Source organism: Centruroides sculpturatus, unplaced genomic scaffold (genome assembly GCF_000671375.1).
Source record: "Centruroides sculpturatus isolate CEXI.00-Female unplaced genomic scaffold, Cexi_2.0 scaffold100, whole genome shotgun sequence".
Classification (NCBI taxonomy): Eukaryota; Metazoa; Arthropoda; class Arachnida; order Scorpiones; family Buthidae; genus Centruroides; species Centruroides sculpturatus.
The window spans coordinates 702957-720592 of record NW_019384300.1 but is presented as its reverse complement, the minus strand read 5'-3'; the positions used below and the strand labels follow the sequence as shown (position 1 = coordinate 720592).

Here is a 17636-nt window from a genome sequence, read left to right as displayed (position 1 = left end):
TTTTTTTTTTTTTGTTTTTTCGATAAATCGCATCCCATTTTTGCAAATTTTCGAGCAATAAAACATTCAAATTTATCGCTTCTCTTAAAAGAAAAACACAAATATATTCAAAAATTTATGGAGGAGGAAGGTAAAAAAGAAGCATGCGATTAGTAATTAGATTTGAGGGAAGGAAGAATGATTTACATTTCTAAAAATCTTATTTTCACCGTCTTAACGGGTGGTAAACACATCATCATCACGCCACTGTTTTTACTTATCGACTCCTGTAAGTTGGCTTTTCCGAGCAATCTTCTCCTCCTCTTCTTTAATATCATTTTACATCTTGTAACGATAAAGCCATTTCTTTGTACTCGATTAAAGAACGAATATATATATATATATATTTGTGTCATGAATAAAACATACAAACTGCAGAATCCCGCTAGGTTAGGTGCATTAGACCAGCGTAATTAACAAAACGAAGCTGTCAATCATCGCAGAAACAACCTTAAGTGCAACTAAACTGTAACTGCTATTCGTTCGTAAATCCCATTGGGCTGTACCTAAGGTGTTTATAAGAGAAAGGAACAATACAAACGAGTCGCCCCCTGCGGGATGGACCTTCGTCTTGCACAATTCATCGATCACTAAGGAAACGTCATCAATCAGATACAAGTCCAGTTTCATCTCCCGAGATTCACGAGTCCGACTGCATCAGGATGTGTTTGCACTCGAAGGATCTGACAGAATTCTCGTATCCTTCATCCTCGACACCTGAGACTCGCTAATGGTTTATCCTACTTTACGGATGTGAAAAATATTGAACGATATTGTCGAGGGTTGATCAGAAATTTGCATTTCTCTTTGATGATGTGTATCATTACGAAATCGTGATTTTTTTCTATTTGTTTTCGGTTGCAGTAGTAATTGTTTACGGCGATGAGATAGCTTTTCCAGAAGTGATTTTTGCTACTCGATGGGTAGGAACTGTAAAAAAAGGAAGTTATTGTGGAAAAGTCAGCGTCTTATGCTTCTCCAAAAAAGTTATAGGTCGTGGAAGCCGTACTTTTTTCATAAACTGACTAGAAAAAGTAGTCAGTTTATCAAAAATACTGATTCAAACGTCCAGGAGCTGTGAAGTACAGCAGCTTTCTCCAAACGTCCAGGAGCTGTGAAACCAGCAGCTTTCTCAAAACGTCCAGGAGCTGTAATAATAAAGCCGTTATTGTGGAAAAGCCAGTTTCCTGTGCTTTTCCAAAGTAATGTTTTCGATTGTAGAAGCAGTATTTTTGATAAACTGGCTACCTTTTCTAGAAGCAGTTCATATTTCAATTGTCCAGGAGCTGTGAAAAAGCCAGCTTCTTACGTTTCTCCAAAATATAGTAGATTACTAAGAGAGATATACTTTTTCAGAATAACAAAAATTTCTAGGTGTAAACTCAAACAGAAGGGAAAGTTTTTGAAGAAAATCACGCTAAGAACATAGCTTTTCAAGAATATAAATAGTAGATTATACAAAAAAAAACGGCAATAAAAGCCATTTTTTTCTGTTAACAAACTTTACTTTCCTCGTAATTTATAAAAATTACATTCCACTGACTCAACTGTAAAGAATTTACAACTCTTTAGCATAATTCAGTATAAATTTTACAACTTTAGAACCATCTTTCTCAGTGAATTTTAATTTAAAAAATTGCATGTAAACCCGATACACCTGACTGTAAATGATTCGAATCCCATTTTACAAATCTGCAATAAAGGAAAAGGGAAATAAAAAAGTAAAATACGAAAAAAAAAGAGGAAAATTCTTCATCGATTAGCAACGCAAATGTTGCAAGTTAGAAAAGTTTATGGGTGATAAAATTTATCAACTCCTTTTACACACCTGGTTGAAGCTAATTCAGGTGTGTAAAGTCGGAAAGAATTTATTCACCCGTGTTAAACTTATCAATTGTAAAAGTACAAATGCCAAACAATTACTTTTACCGGGAGATAAGCAGTGAAAAGAGAAGTTTCTTTCCTCTTTTTTTCCCTCTCCTCCCCCTTCTGAAAATAGCATAAAATAATTCTTTATTAGTAAATATATTTATTTTTTACACACACATATATATATATTTCTCCCTTAAAAAAGTAATTCGTATCTAAGAAATTAATTTATTCTGTGTTGTAATATCTTGGTGTAGAGATAAATCGAAGCGAAGTACAAAACAAAAAAAAAACAACTTACAACTGCTTCGTATAGATAAAAATATTTGAATAATGGTCGATACGAAAGAAAAATAGCATTTTATCAACTTAATACAATTTATTTCGATAAATATTCCATCCCCCTCTTACAAAAATACCCTATTATAAGTAATGAAAGCGTTACATAGTCGAACACTGGAGTGTTTGGTAGCAGGACCCCCACATTTATAGTTATAAAAGTATTAGTTGCGTACGGAAGTAGTTTAGTAGATTACATTCCACTTGTTGGGTCAGACACGTAAACGTGGCGTAAGTTTGGAGCGATACTGGAAACAATTGTAAAGAAGTAGGAAATTTTATCAACGAAACAATACTTTAACATAATTATAAATGCTTTATATATTTATGAAAACTGTGGTAGAATTAATTCCTTCTAGAGTTACTAGAATCAAATTTCCTTTTGAATTAAAGTTTTAATTAAATAATTATCAGCACACCATTATCCTTCATTCACCTTTGCTGTCATAATAACCTTTGATAATCGAATTCTTCATCTAACAGTTCATTGACCTCATATTCGCTAGATTATCAAAGTAGAAGACTTTTAAGAGAGTCGCGGGGGTAGAAAAATGATGTCTTCACTACATTATTGCTATTGATAAATGGGCATCGATACTCATTCATTACTCGTGTGGACATTAAAGAATGGAGAAAAAAAAGTAGTGTCTGGTAAGGTAATATTGTGGTTTTCGAATCGAAATCAGTCAGGAAGTGACGTAGCGTGTGGGGTAGTTGCGAGAGAACAATTACCAGTCGGATCGTGATTACATAGAGGCACCAAATGCGGCAAAGCATCACCGAAAGGTGGATTTAATGGAGCTAAAAACATTCATGTCCCTCATCAATCATGATCACTTTCTTACCGACCCGACTGTCACCGCTGCCTTTCCTTTTACTGTACTATAATTAATGCCGTTGCTTCCATCTGCTTTACTTTCTCCGGGGATTCCTGCACAGATACGCACCAATCAGACGTAATTAAGAGCGACAGATGCACCCTCCGCTTGCACCGTTACGTCCTTTTAATGGCACACAGGATTATTTACAACTAAGGACCCTTAATTTTGTTTTCCCTTCAGGGATACGCGAATCACTTCCCTTTCCTTTCTACTTGCAATCCCACCTGCATCCAGGAGAATCTCTCTATCTTTTCTCTTTATAATCATTAATGAATAGGATAAGGTGTGTTGGGGAATGTTACTACACGAATTCGCTTTTGGGATTGTCTCAGCTGCAGCATCAATTCTTCTCGGGTGATTTATAGTTGTTGCAAACTGTTCTGATATTAATGACCGTTCTCCAATAAAACAGGTTTCTCGCCGTCCAATTATATTATTTTAATGGCGGCCGCAATGACATTCGCTTGATTTATTCTACCGGCATTTTAAAAATAACCACTTTAAATACGTTTCGAAACCACTTAAATGCTATTCGGAACCACTAATTATCCAAGACAATTGAAAGTAAGTGACTTTAATACGGCACTGACCGTCACAGAAGCAGATTCCCCTCTCCAAATGCCATCTTGTGCATGACTTTAATGCAGCAATGGCCGTCATAGAAGCCGACCCCCCTCAAAATACTGATCTTTTGCTTGATTTTAACATAGCAAAGGCCATCACACTACGATCCTGACAATTCGGAGTAGAGGTATGAAAGCGTCATTGTAGCGTATCGATCGTAAGTATCGCCCCCGAAGCCATTAAGGCCGCTGTATGATCCTGTATGGACATAAGTTCTATTACAGATCATAGTAATAGCATCATCGATGCTGCAGCAATTCCGTAGCTTTCCTTCCCTCCCCGAACATGTATGGCACGCGCGATAACAGTGGAGGAGGGAGGAGGATGCTGGAAAACTTAAGAAAATGGCAGAAAAATTTCAACCAGCTCGTCGTAACCTTGCTTGTCTTTACAACAACTACTAATTCGGCAACGAATATGATTTGGTAATAAAATGCTACGACGAAAACACAAAAGCAAGTTTTAATGTCCAATCACATCCGAAATAGTTTTCCTTGAAAGCTCGTTAAATTTATGGCAATTAAGTACAGTTGGCTGTTTGTCAGAGGGAGAAAGAGCAATACAAAAGGGGGGAGGGCAGGGAACGATGATAAAAGAGTTCAAAAAAATAAAAGGAAGGAGGGAAAAAATTAAATTAGGAGAAAATGAAATATAATTAGAGAGATGCTTAGAGGTCTTCAATACCGAAGAAACAATGGTTTTATAGTGTAAGAATTCAGTCAGAAGAGTAAAATTCTCTCTTCCATTTCCAAATTCGATGCAGGAATTATCTTAAAATGTACACGGAACATACCAGAATCCATTCTGTGAATAATGCAATAGATAGAAACGGAAGTTGGTGTAGTTGTAGGGGAAGAATTGGCGTTGTATGTCAGACGAAAAGAAGAGAAAAAAAAGTTTGGTTTAGAGGAAAAAAATAAGAGGAAAGTTTTTGGCCAAAATCAACAATGGATTCAATAAACTTATTCCAAGTTAAAATCTTCTCAGTCTCTCTGGAGAATCCTCTTTTGTTTTTACGAACGTGACGCTCACCCCCCACATTAATGTGACTTTTATACAAAAGTAAACACAGCCTATCCATTCTTGACGAGAAGATCCGAGATGTAAGGATGGAGACGTTGTCAAAAATCCTTTAGTCGCCGTGTGTTAGAAGACAGACGTGGTGACAGAATCTAAACAAAACAGAATGGCGGTTTTCGAGTGTTTTCACTGGATCACACTCCAACACGGTAGAAGCGAGTTGGAATATTTGTGCAAGACTGCTGCATACTCTTCATTGTTTACATTCGCCGTCTCTCAATTAAAATAACACGCGGTTTCTGTATCCTCCTCTTTCTCTCCCTTCTGTTTACAAATTTACTTTTGACACAACTTTTTTCTCCCCTCCCCTTTCCCGTCTACGCCCCCGCATATAGCGAAACGAGACGAGACTAACCGACTTCCCCACTTCTTCCTATAACGTTAAATGCTGTCGATAATTCCGGGAACTGTCTCGTTTGATAAAAAGTTGACGTCACGAAAGACGTATCGATAAAAGGGAGGAAACGATTTACGTCACGAGCTGAGGTTATAAAGACGTCGAAACTCGGACGATCGTTGTCGTCGAGTGAAGATGACGAAAACGGCAGATGGTGGATGATGTGTAATGTCCTGAAAGCTAAGATGTACTTCACTCGGTGCGTATGTCTGCCTGCACGTCTAAACTTCCCAAAATAGTCACTACAGCATTCACCATTTTCTCAGATAATATAGAAAATTTCACGCCTAAAATGATGCTACTACAGTATTAAACTATAGAAAATCATTGAAAAACCTACAGTAACAAGGAGATGATGATAAAATGCCGTCATTTTGATGCTTCAAAATCATATAATACCGTAGAAATACTACAGTAATGCTACTATCGCATGAAATTTCCTCATCCTAACAATTGCCTGTAGTGAATTTCATGCTAGTAGCAGTTTTTATCGCTACTACAGCAACAAAAAGTATTATCAATCGGTAGAAAAATGCTTTATATAATATGCTACCGGGATAGGAAACTGATAATACAGTTTAATTTAATACTGCAGAGGGATAGAAGCATTAATCTACTAAATTAACATAAATAAATGAATGCTATCCGAGTATAGAATAACAAAATCAACACAAGCGAACTTCCCAATTACTAGACTAGTGCCAAGGGCTGTGGAGTAGTAGGCAGCAGCTGCAGGGGTTGCAACAATTTATATCATCATTATCTTTCTGCATCCGACTATAAACGCATCAAATATTATATAAAAATATTAATTTCAACATCCGGAATGAGCATCAGCAGCATCAGCATTATTATTACCCTAATAGCATCAATAAGCCATTATTCATGAAATAAGGAAAAGTTGGCAGGAGCAAAAAGGAGAAGTGTCTTAAGATAAATCGTAGTTTAATCCACCCCATTCGAAAATTATGCACATTTTCACTAAGTTAAAGAAGGAGAGGGTGAAGAATGAGGGAGTGAGGGGTTGAAAAATTGATTTTGAAAAACGATTCGAATATAAATTTCTTTAGCATTTTCATATCCCTCCTCCTCTTCCTCCTCTTCTTTTTTTTTCTAAATCTTTAAAGTCGATTGTCCTTTTTTAAAGGTAAAACGATGCCAGAAATACATTAACGTTCTGTCTGAAACGTTTTAAAGGTACATTAGCTTTCGTTCCAAAAACGCGCACGAGCAAGAAGAAGAGGAGGAAGAAAGAAGTTGAGGGGGGAAGAATAAATAAATAAATAAATAAATAAAAAATTGCTTCAGCTCGAAGGAAAAAGTCTGATGCGATCATTACGACGTTAGAAAGAAGAAAGAGTGAAGGAAAAAATTGCAGAATAAAACAGAAAATTGGTAGTTAGTCCCTAAATGGACTTGTAAAGACAACGGAGACTAGACGCATACACCCCCCCACTAACTGAAAAATCTTCAGAAACTAGCCATTAAACGTTTACAAATTGAAATATTTGAAAATTTCATTAAGATTTCTCCTTCATCTAAATTTCTTAATGATTGATGCGCAAGATGATGAAGAGGAGGAGGAGGAGGAGGAGGTGAAGTGATGCGGAGGAAAAACCGTCTGGTTATTATATATATTTATTCGAGTGAATTTATACTAAAATGAAATCTTGTTGAATAATTTCGTGAACGTTATGTTTGTTAATCCTACTCATTAATGATGAATGTGAACTAAAGCCTCCTGTTGCTAACCGTGTATGGAGTTCGGTGAAACGATTCTTAACAGAATAATTTTCTGGCATTATACTGCGTTGTCTCAAAGGGGGCTTGACAACTATCAAAGTTCTGGCCTCGTTTTCTCCTTTCTACGTGTATGGTGTAACTGTAACTCGTGCAAGAAGGCCCCAAAAATACCGTTTCACGCGTGATGTATGGAACTCGATAGCGCTTCAATGCTCGCGGGGGTGATAAAATTCTCCTATTGATAATTAGTTAGTAGAATCCCCCTGCAGAATTTAGAGGGGAGAAGAATGATATATAGAAACTTCTTCCCTTGTAGAAGGATGCCTCCGAGGAGGAGAAATTTGGCATAAACAAGAAAAATGATTATAATATGGGAGAAGTTTTAGTATAATAAGCATACGTCTGGATGCCTGTTCGAACTTTTTCACTAAATTCTTATAGAAATTCCTTAATCTTGAATGGATTTTGACTGCTATAAACATACTTTCTGTTAATCTAAACGTAGTTAAAGTGTAATTTATAAAGTAACATATAATAAATTATACTTTGAACCTAGCCAAATAATAAAAAAATAATTAGAACTGGATGGAGAGGTAGAAGATGAAGAAGAAGAACCAAAGTACAGCGATTTCTCATTGTGTAGATAGTTGTAAGTAAGTAAGGATCCTTAAGCTCGAAGGGGCAGCTTTTTTATTGACTCAATAACAAATACCGGATAGAGGGTATCTGATGACAATGAGGTTTAGGTAGGAGAAGGGAAGGACCTCCCAGGAGATGTTCGAAGAATAACGCAGTAATAATGCAGGCACCACAAACCATCTAGAAGGGCTGCAGGCAGCACTGTAGGGAGAATCAGTAGATGAGAAGCAAAAGAAAATTGAGATTGTGGAAGATACCAACTAAGAAAAGTAATAAAGATCTTATGAAGAGGGGGGGTCCAGTCTATACGAATCGCTCCTAGTGACCTTTTTTCCGGTTACATCTCAAGAGCAGTGAAGCGGTTTGACAAGTTAAATTCAATTTACAATTCTTCACTTTAAAATAAAGTGTTAGAGTAACGATTTTTTCGGTCGTTTACCAATTAAATCAGATGCTTAAAAAAACGAACTGATATAAATGAAGCAGAATGGATCATTTACTGTTGGGGAGCATTTTCTTTTTTCTTTATGTTTTTCATTAGCAGAAAAGTCTTATTCCAATTTTATTTTACGTTCATCTTATTGTTTTTTATGCATCTTCAATCAATAAAGCACTACTTATTATCGTAGTATCTGAAGGAAGAAAAGAAAAACAAATTTTCTATTGATCCATTTGTTGTAGCTGTGGATTCACGTTTTGTCCATTTCAGATATCAATCGCTTGCGTGTGTGAGCGCGTTTTATGAGAAGAATTCGTGTTTTAAATTGAAAAGGATCCATTATATAAACACTAAACACAATATGAAAGATCATATCTCACGTATGAAGCTATAAATACCTAATTTTATTCGTAAAATTGGGCGGAGACGACGTAAAGATCATCACTTTTTCAGATCGAGTTCAGATAGTAGTGTTTAAAAAAAAGGAAAAACACCAAAAAATGGTGACCGGTGTTAGAAAAAACCTGCACAAATTTGGGTGGAGCGAAGTCTTCGCCACCTTTTCACATTTCTCCACCCAATTTAGTATTAAAAAATCGGGCGGAGTCGTCCTTTTTTCCCCCTTCTTCCTTCTTCTTTTTCTGACTAATCCCCCAAGAAGTAAACATCTCGAGACTTTTACTAAAACTGATAATTAAACTTCTACCATAATTAATTTTAGATAATAGACAGAAAAAATTCAATTTATTTTAGAATCAGTAATAATCCTTAATTAATTTTCAGTGGAAGAAAACATTCCTCTCTCTCTTCTCTCTACCTCTCCTCTCTCTCTTCACTTGCCTATAGGCTACAATTACCTAACGAGAATCCAGTATGGCAATTATTAGATGTAATATTTGTTAAATAAGAAGGTAAAATAATATTTTTTACGCGATTTTACGCAGAGAAGTGAGTGAAAATTACATTTACAACGTACGAAGCCGTCCAGACACACGGACTATTCATTAATTTAACGTGGAAAAAATAATAAAAAAATAGTAGTGAATAATTTTCCTGAAATCGCGTGATTGCTCAGCGAAAAATCGCGTAACAATATGGAAAAAAATGGAGTTAATTCTGGCATGGAATCACACGATGAAACGGGAAGCTCGTAAATCATGTACGATAATCACATGACACGAGAAATGCCACGCTTCTGTGCTTCACACTGTAGTCTCAAAAGTCACATTATCGTAAGGGGTGACATAAATAATTGATTATGAATATGAAGGAAGAGAAAAAAAAATCGCGTGATTAATCGACGCGCTTTTGATATCCTAGGGGAGGAAATGGCGCTATTATACGGATACCCAATCACGTGCTGTGATTACGTTATTAAATGCGATTGAAAGTGCATTACTTGGGCGCATGTTTGACGTCAATGACTAATAAGCCCATTAGGATAAGAGAAAGTGCCGTACCTACTAAGATCGGGCATTCCAAAATATCAAGCGGGGCCATTCGTTGCTTGCATACTAAACACCCCTCTTCCCCATCATCATGCCCTATAACCTTTATCTCTTCTCTTGACAAGACGGCGAGGAGAGGACTTTCAACCCATGCCAAGGTCAGGGGACGCATCAGGGTATCTATCACCTATCCTACTTAAAACAGGGTCGGCTCTGCTTTGATGGTCAATGTTGTTTTTGCTCCTCCTTCCTTCTACCTGTCTATTACATTAGCTCTCTTCCCTTTCTTAAAGCCATTCCTCTTATAACAATTCGTCACATTATCAGCATTCTGGCATTTGACCGCAGCCACTTAGGAAAGTAACGCTTTGTCCTCCCCGACCCCCGCCCAATATATTTAACAGTAGGGGTTGTTTAACACGAGAAATCATTAATAAACCATGTTTAGACTTTATTTTTATACAGTATAAGATATTATAAACAAGATTCCACTTTGATTAAGGAGGACTAACAACGTGAAGATCAGCAATCACACGGAGCGAGTTTTGCGAAGGGCGAGGGCGCCGAATTCCGTAGCAATTGGTGAAATGTGATATTCTAGATCGTCGTTTACAAAAATTAGCACTCGAAGCACCAATTCCTAGTGTTTGCGAGCCAAAAAATCGCCAAAAACTGAAGCACTTACCACATGTAGTGCGGTGAAGACGAACTTCATCGCTATTCCTGATACGCAGAATCGCGCATTTTTTTCTCTTTAAATCCTAAAGAAAACAAAAGAAAAATAATCTTATATTGACACTCCCTTCAGAGAGAGAGAGAGAGAGGGAGGGGAAAAGCACGGCAATTAGACTTCAAAGCCACCCTCACGAGAATCGAGTCGCATTGTTTAAGCCAATAGAAGCAATCCTGTTTAAATTTCATCTCAGTCACCGACATGTTTACCGGAGAAGAGAAGCTTTTCACTCGCTTCAACACTAACCAGATATTCTTAGAAACAGTTATACGCTCGACAGAGAGCGAAAGTAATTTCCACGCGCTATTCCCTCGGTGAAACTCGAATGATTTAGTTTCCTCAACAAAAATTTTAAGAGCTTTATACCCCGACCAGTATGCATTCCCTGGAGAACCGAAAAGATGAAATTTTTCACATTATACGAAACGACATCACTCGAAACGTAAATAAGGGGGGATGATTTAAGAAAATTTCTCTTATATCTCGTATAAATCTACTAAAATAAATCATTTAAATCTTACATCTTGCATCTCTTTGTAGTGTATATAAGCAGCGAGAGAGGAGGAGACTAGAAAAGACGGCAATTTCTACCGGCGTAGCGGTTGTATACCAGTGTTTTTTTTTATTTAAAAAAAAAAGTAGAAAATATTTTTGATTCCCAGTAGTAGGACACACATCTTGTCGCCATAGTGGCGTGTTTCTGTACCGAGAATCAATTCACCGCTTCCAACTTCCAATTCAATTCCTCTACATCACATAAGTTTTATGTTGTGGTCACCTAATCGCTTAAGTGCTGTCCGATTTTTCTTTTTAGTTTTTTATTTTTTTATTTTTCTTTCCTTTTCTCGCATTGCCTTTACTTCTTCCACCCCCACCGGTTCCTAGACTCGATATATATATGTGACACTTCCTATACAGAATGGCAAGTCTCAGCATCGTCCGTCTTGTATTCTCTACAATTTGTTCGACTGTGAATGTCGACTGCTGCACTTTTCCAGATCGTAATTTATTGAGGAGAGCGAGAAGAGAGAGGAGGGGGAACAGCGAGAAGAGAGAGAGAGGGATAGAGAGAGAGAGAGAGAGAAAGAGAGAGGGGGAGAGAGTTTGGTTCGTTCTTTCGAAAGTAACAATTTCTTTTTTACTCTTTTCTTGTTGTTGCTGTGTTCGAGAAACTGTGAAAATAAATTGCAACATTTCTGCTCCGTCCCAAAAATGCCACTTTCTTAAAATAAGTCGAAAATTGTGTGTCGAAAGTTGTAAACTGTAAATCCGCTAATAGAAAAAAGGAGGAGAAAGAGGATGAGGAGGAAAGCATAAAAATAAAACGCTGAAGAACTCGTAACTTTCGTCCCCTTTATTAAAAACCGCACGCATAAGCTCGTCACGTGATGCGGGGGTTTCGAGTTCCGGTTGGCGTAAAGGGAGACATCACGCTAACGTCCCCCCTTTTGCATATAAAGCGCGCGCACTAAAAACGTTAACGATTCACGCCACACGGCGCTATAAACGGGTTCCGATCGCTAAACGATCACAATAAATACGTAACTTGATGCAGTGGACTATTTTAGGGGGTGATTTTTTTATTTATTGCACGGCCTACGAGCGTTAAAATCTCCAGGAATCACGTAAAATCGAAATAGAAACTGTTCTGCCGTAGTACAAATTGTTACGTAAATAATCGACGAAATTCTTTAAGAGTGGCGTGAAATCGGCGGTTGAAACTGTAAAAGCCGAAAGCGCAAATTGTTACGGTAGTAGCACGTGGAAATTTTCTGGAGTTACGGCGAATTCTGGCTTTAAACTGTACAATAACGGAATTACGAGCCTCCTGTGAAATATATTGTTACGATAATAGCACGGCAAAAGCCTACACAGATCGCATCTATGTTACGATATAACCGAAGTGTGATTGTTTCTGCGGTACAAATTGTTAAGATAAAAGCATGGCATGAATCACGAATCACATTTGTAGGTTAAATTTATATAATAATAGAATTATCGGTGGTATTACGTAATAAATTCTTACAATAAAAGCACGAGATCGGAGTGCAGCACAAAAGTAGGTATTAAACGAAAGAAGAGAAGGTGTAGAAGAATATTCATGAGAAAAATTAAACGATTCAAGTTCCGTGAGAGGGAAGAGTATGAAGTTTAAAGAAGCAAATGCACGCCACTGCATAACATCATTAATCCATTAGGTAATCCTTGGAAATAAACTAACTACTGTTTACCAAGACTAATTGATTTCCCGAGTAGAATTCAAAACGATCTGTTTTTCTCTAATCGCCGTGTTTACCTCACAATCAAAGATTAGATTAATCCCCTTTCTTGTGCAATCGAAGATAACGGGGAGCAGGAGAAGGAGAAGAAGATAGTTTTATCTCATTTGCAACAACACAGTAAAGTAGGAACAAAGCAAAAAGATTTAAAATTCCGTTTGGTGTGTATATACGTGTGTTCGTGTGTATGCACACACACATACACACGCGCACACTACTACTACTACTACTACAGCAACAAAATTGCGTTAGAAAGAAGTAGAAGCTGGTTATTAGTCGGAGAGGTAGCTCGTTGTACATTATTGATGGAAGCAAAGGGAAGATCCGGGTAGGGGGATATTTTAGTGTCAAGGTATGTTGTCTGGGGTGATTTCTCAACCGCAAAAGCTGCAGTCTGCAAATCGAGTTTGTTCAATGTATGTGAGAAAGAATTACTTTCTTTACCTCCAGCTGCATCTCATGTTTCTTTTAAAAGCATTCAAATTTATCAAGTAGAGTATAGTTAAATCGTCCGGAGCGAATACGTAACGTTTAATTATGCCATTTTTCTTCCCTTGCCATAAAAAAAATATACATATATAAGGTAATTCTTCGTATACTCTCTCTAAACTTTGCTCACATCTCGATAATTCCACGAACGAAAGGTGAGTAATTTCCTCTCGAGTTTCACACGTCTTTATGTTAATTTAATCACAAACAAAGAAAAGAATTTAAAAAAAACACGCACATTTATTAATTTAGTTCTCTAAAATGGACAAGAAAACAAGGTAAAAAGTGAAAGTTTCGGTGTATTGTCAAAGCCTACTCGGCATTTGCCACATTGGAATGATGCAACGTGTCACGTAGTCATACTGGTTGAGTAGTGGCAGGTTGACGAGGGAGGGCATAAGGGCATCCGAGAAACTGGTCAGCAATTCTTCCAGCTTCTCTCAATCCACTCAGTAGAGCACCGTGCACGGTAGCTGGGTAATTTCTGATAGTATGTTCTCCGGAGAAGAAGAGGCGAGGTAATATAGCGGTTTGGCCCGTACCTGGTATCACAGATGGAGGAGTGACTGGGGTGGCCAGAATGTCGTAATCGTTACCTGAAGGAAGAACAGGGTAATCAATAAGTAGCCACGAGCCAAGAGTACAATTAACAGCAAAATTCGTTCTACTACATCCCCTTCTCCCTTATCTGTAGCACCATTAATGCGATGATGTCATTCTTGCCAGATGTCGCGCGCGTTAATCTACGGAGGGGGGAGGGGAATGTACTGTACTTACCGGAAGATCCCGTAGCAACGTAGGAATAGGATCCACGTGACCAAGGATCGGCTCTCCATCGAGTCACCACAGTCTCTTTGGGCTGGAAAGAAAGAATCGACTCGTTAAAAGTCACAAACTTTCCAAATGGTTCATCCGTCTCCATGATACGGATGCATCTTAATTATGCTACACAACTTAAGAGGTACTAAACTTTCTTCAGCATAGAAACAACCTTGGAAAAATGGGATTTATAAAGTTCTCCCCATGAAAACTAAGGCTTAACTTTTCCAAAACAGAAAAAAAAATCCATCAAGAGAGTAACCGGAATTATAAAGTACATCTTCTCTCCAAAGATAAATCCTCGGATCACCTAACTTCAAAACTATACACGCAATTTGTTCGACTGATAGTTTACTTCATTCCTCCACCCCAACTCAAAGGATAATAGACTTTATCTAGCTCATTCTAGCAGCAAAAGGATCTAAAGTTTTATATATTAAACACATAATCCTATACAAAATAATGGTAGGAGGAGGATTTAGGAAGCAACCACCCTTCAAAAAACGAGCGGTATTTCTTCCCCTACTCTTTTTTTTTTATTAATTTTCTCATCAAATTTATATATTTACACATATTTTTTTTCCTGCGTGTGTACGGCATTTCAATTCTTTCTGTCATTCAGTGACAATTTAAAATTAAATTCAGCACCGATGCCAAAACATGTCAAGTTAAAGAAGAGAAGGAAACTGCTTAGCATCAACAACTTGACAACTTTTGAAGAACAAGCAACCTTTACCCCGGATAAAGTTAAGAATTAATAATTTAAAAAAAATAATAATAAATAAAGGATTATCCTTACGATGAAAATATAAACGTCAGGATAATTTCGGGAGTATTTTTCAAAATTTTTCTGATGTTTAAATGGCAAATTTTCCTTTCCAGATGAATAAACTCTTGCGCCTCCAGCCATCACAGAAGCCATGCATTTTAATAACTCCTTAATATTAATTCCTGTTTTATATATATATTTTTTTTTTTCTAATTTAAATTTTTCTCCTATTAAACATGCTAATTTTCAATTAAATTCCATTTTCTTAATATAATTTACAACCTTCTGACGAATGGGATATTGCATTTTTTTTAAGTTACGTAACTGGAAATTTGGTTGCTTACTAACCTGTGGTACGGCGCTGTTACCGAAGATGCCTTTCAGTACGGCCAAACATCGACCCACTATGACGTCATCGCTGACGTTTTCCATGATGGCGGCGGCTTCTCCGGCAACCAGTGCCAACAGTACAGGTGCCCTGTACAGATTCCAGAACAGAAAGAGCTCTCCTCTGCTGGCGGTCGTACTACCGACGTGACCGAATAAATTGGCATTGGGATCCCAGAAGACTCGATCGAAGCATAAAACAACCTGAAAAAAAGAAGGCATTTCTTTTATTTATTTATTGTTGAATTCTGTCCTCTTCACTGTCTTATTATTATACTGCTTTCTATCGAACTTTATTATAGAAATTCTATTATTTGTCCGCCTAACCGAATACAGAACTGGTTTAGAAGAGGTAAAATATCCTTTCTGCTACGTTTTTTTCTAATATATAATTCTATTTTTGGCTCGAAAATAACGATTTAATACACGAAAAAAATCACCGTTACATCTGCCGCATCACTAGAGAATCACGTACTCCCTCTTCTATGTTAAGCTCCTATTAAAGTCGAATTAAAATTACAGAATTCCTGGTATTTAATGAGGTAAAAATTTTCTTCCTATAACGCTACCGTTTCCATTTAAAATTTGCCTGGAGGAGCGTTATAACGGGGGAAATTTATCTTACGTACGGTACATTCCACCGTTATAACGCTCCTTCAGAACGTTGTATCCGCGGTTAGACAGTAAATAACACCAAAAAATCAGTAGCAAAGAGGGTGCGGTGGAGTCGAAATGGCAGAGAAATCCCGCACGAGGCCCTTTACCCTTCACGTGTCTGGCTCGTAAATCTCTAACCTACCGATAAAAGAAGAGCGAGTGAGAAGTTTATCCAGGCAACGCAAACAAGTTGCTACAATCGATAAAAACAGAGGCTTATACAGGGCCTAGGTACAAGTTAAGAAGAAAATTTGATACAGGAAAAATAAAAATAAAGAAAAAAAAAACACAGTAGAAGATAGCGAGACGATAATTTAAAGTATCCCCTTTAGTTTCTAGATAGAGTGGAAACACAGGAAAATTTATAGTTTCCACTCACGATCGGGAGAAGATTCATTAGGAGGCGACACGTATCTACCATGTCGTTTATCTACCATTACGATTGATTCACTGACCAGTACAGATGTCCCTTCCATTACACCAGACACGTCTACAGATAAAGGGGCATTAAAACAGTTATCTAGATACATCTTACCTTGTTCAGATTACCGAACCCCAAACGTTGTATGGCTGATACTTTCCAATCCGGTAGGGGTGGTACGAACTGTACTGTGTTTGGAACATTCTGGCTTCCCTGTACCGCCTGTTTCAGTACACCAAGAGGTAGAGTCGACATGACGGCATCACCCTTGTAACTACCCATTCCCGTATTGGCACGGGTGTTATAAGCCAGCACTTCTACACCTGAAAAATAGAAGTTAATATAGATTTACTAGACGTGTTACAGCGTAGGGGTAGAGAAGATTAAAGTCCTCTGGCATTTCTTGATATCGGAAACCAAACAAGAACGGAAGAAATACGTGAGGAGAATGTTTTCCTTTCGGTTCTTAATGGAAGCTGCAGCTCTAAATAAGGAGAAAAAATGGGAAAAGAAGAAGAAATATCCTTTCTGCGAGTTTATATATTGAAGATAATAATGAAGAAGTATACTGAAAATCCCGTTGGATGTCGAAGAATTCGAGCGAAGAATCAACGTTTCAATTACTAATAAAAACACAAAAAAAGACAACTTTCTTAAGTTAAACCACGCGTAAATATTAGAACCAACTTAGAAAATATTGTGTTTTTTTTATAAAATACACAAAAATTTTCATTAGAAATACTTCAAAAAACCCATCGATCGGTGGGTGCTTCGAGTTAAGAGATCCTTCTCCTCGATTCCCATTGATGACGACTTTTATCCATGCATAGAAATGGCAAAAAAAAGAAAAAAAAGAATTTGAATTAACACGTGAATAGACATTTTAACATTTCTTTCGTTTTATTTTCGTGAAAATAAACGAGTAAAGTTTGAAAAGAAATAAAAGAAAGACGTATATGTATATATTCCCTAAAGCAAAATACAGAACTTTCTTAAAACGGAATGGTGCGTGCACATTGGATGTTGACATCACACAAAACTGTTCCGTCAAAGTGAATCTTTCATGGACCCAATGGAGAAGTAAAAGCCGAACTACAATTTCTCGTGCATGCTTCGCGTGTGATAACTATGGCCGGGTCACGTGATGTCATCATTTTTCTGCCTGTCTCCCTATAAAAAGATGCTGTAAATCTCGTATAACACCAACTCGTCTAAGCTTTAATATCGGCTGCTAGAGAAAAATACGGTTTAAAGTGTTGGACTATCCGAGTTTCGGGTGTCTTCACGGTTATCTTCCTGTCAAGAACCATGGAAAAATAACAGTTTTTTCCAGCCATGCAGCTTATCATAAATTCATGAAAAACGTATGATTCTAACTAATTTATCTCTCTAAATTGCTAAATAAAAATTCGAAAACCTTATATATATATATATATATATAGCGTANTATATATATATATTATTTTTTTTTCCTTTTCTTTCTCTTTCTGTTCTTTTTTTTATTAGTAAATTCATTTTAAAAATATATCGATTTTTCAATTTTCTTTAACTTAGACGTTGCTCTCGTTTCTCTTCCTTCGCTCG

General features: G+C 37.1%; 1 protein-coding gene across 1 annotated transcript in view; it reads right to left on the bottom strand.

The window, feature by feature from the left end:
- Positions 1–13213: 13213 nt before the first annotated feature.
- Positions 13214–17636, bottom strand: part of LOC111638896 (lysine-specific histone demethylase 1A-like) — a 219115-nt gene continuing 214692 nt past the window's right edge. Inside the window, exons 15-18 of the mRNA XM_023384700.1 lie at positions 16167–16375; positions 14936–15178; positions 13777–13858; positions 13214–13595 (exon numbers count right to left, since the gene is read on the bottom strand). Coding sequence (XP_023240468.1) covers positions 13357–13595; positions 13777–13858; positions 14936–15178; positions 16167–16375 — 773 coding nt within the window. The 3' untranslated portion in view covers positions 13214–13356. The remainder of the gene's footprint in view (positions 13596–13776; positions 13859–14935; positions 15179–16166; positions 16376–17636) is intronic.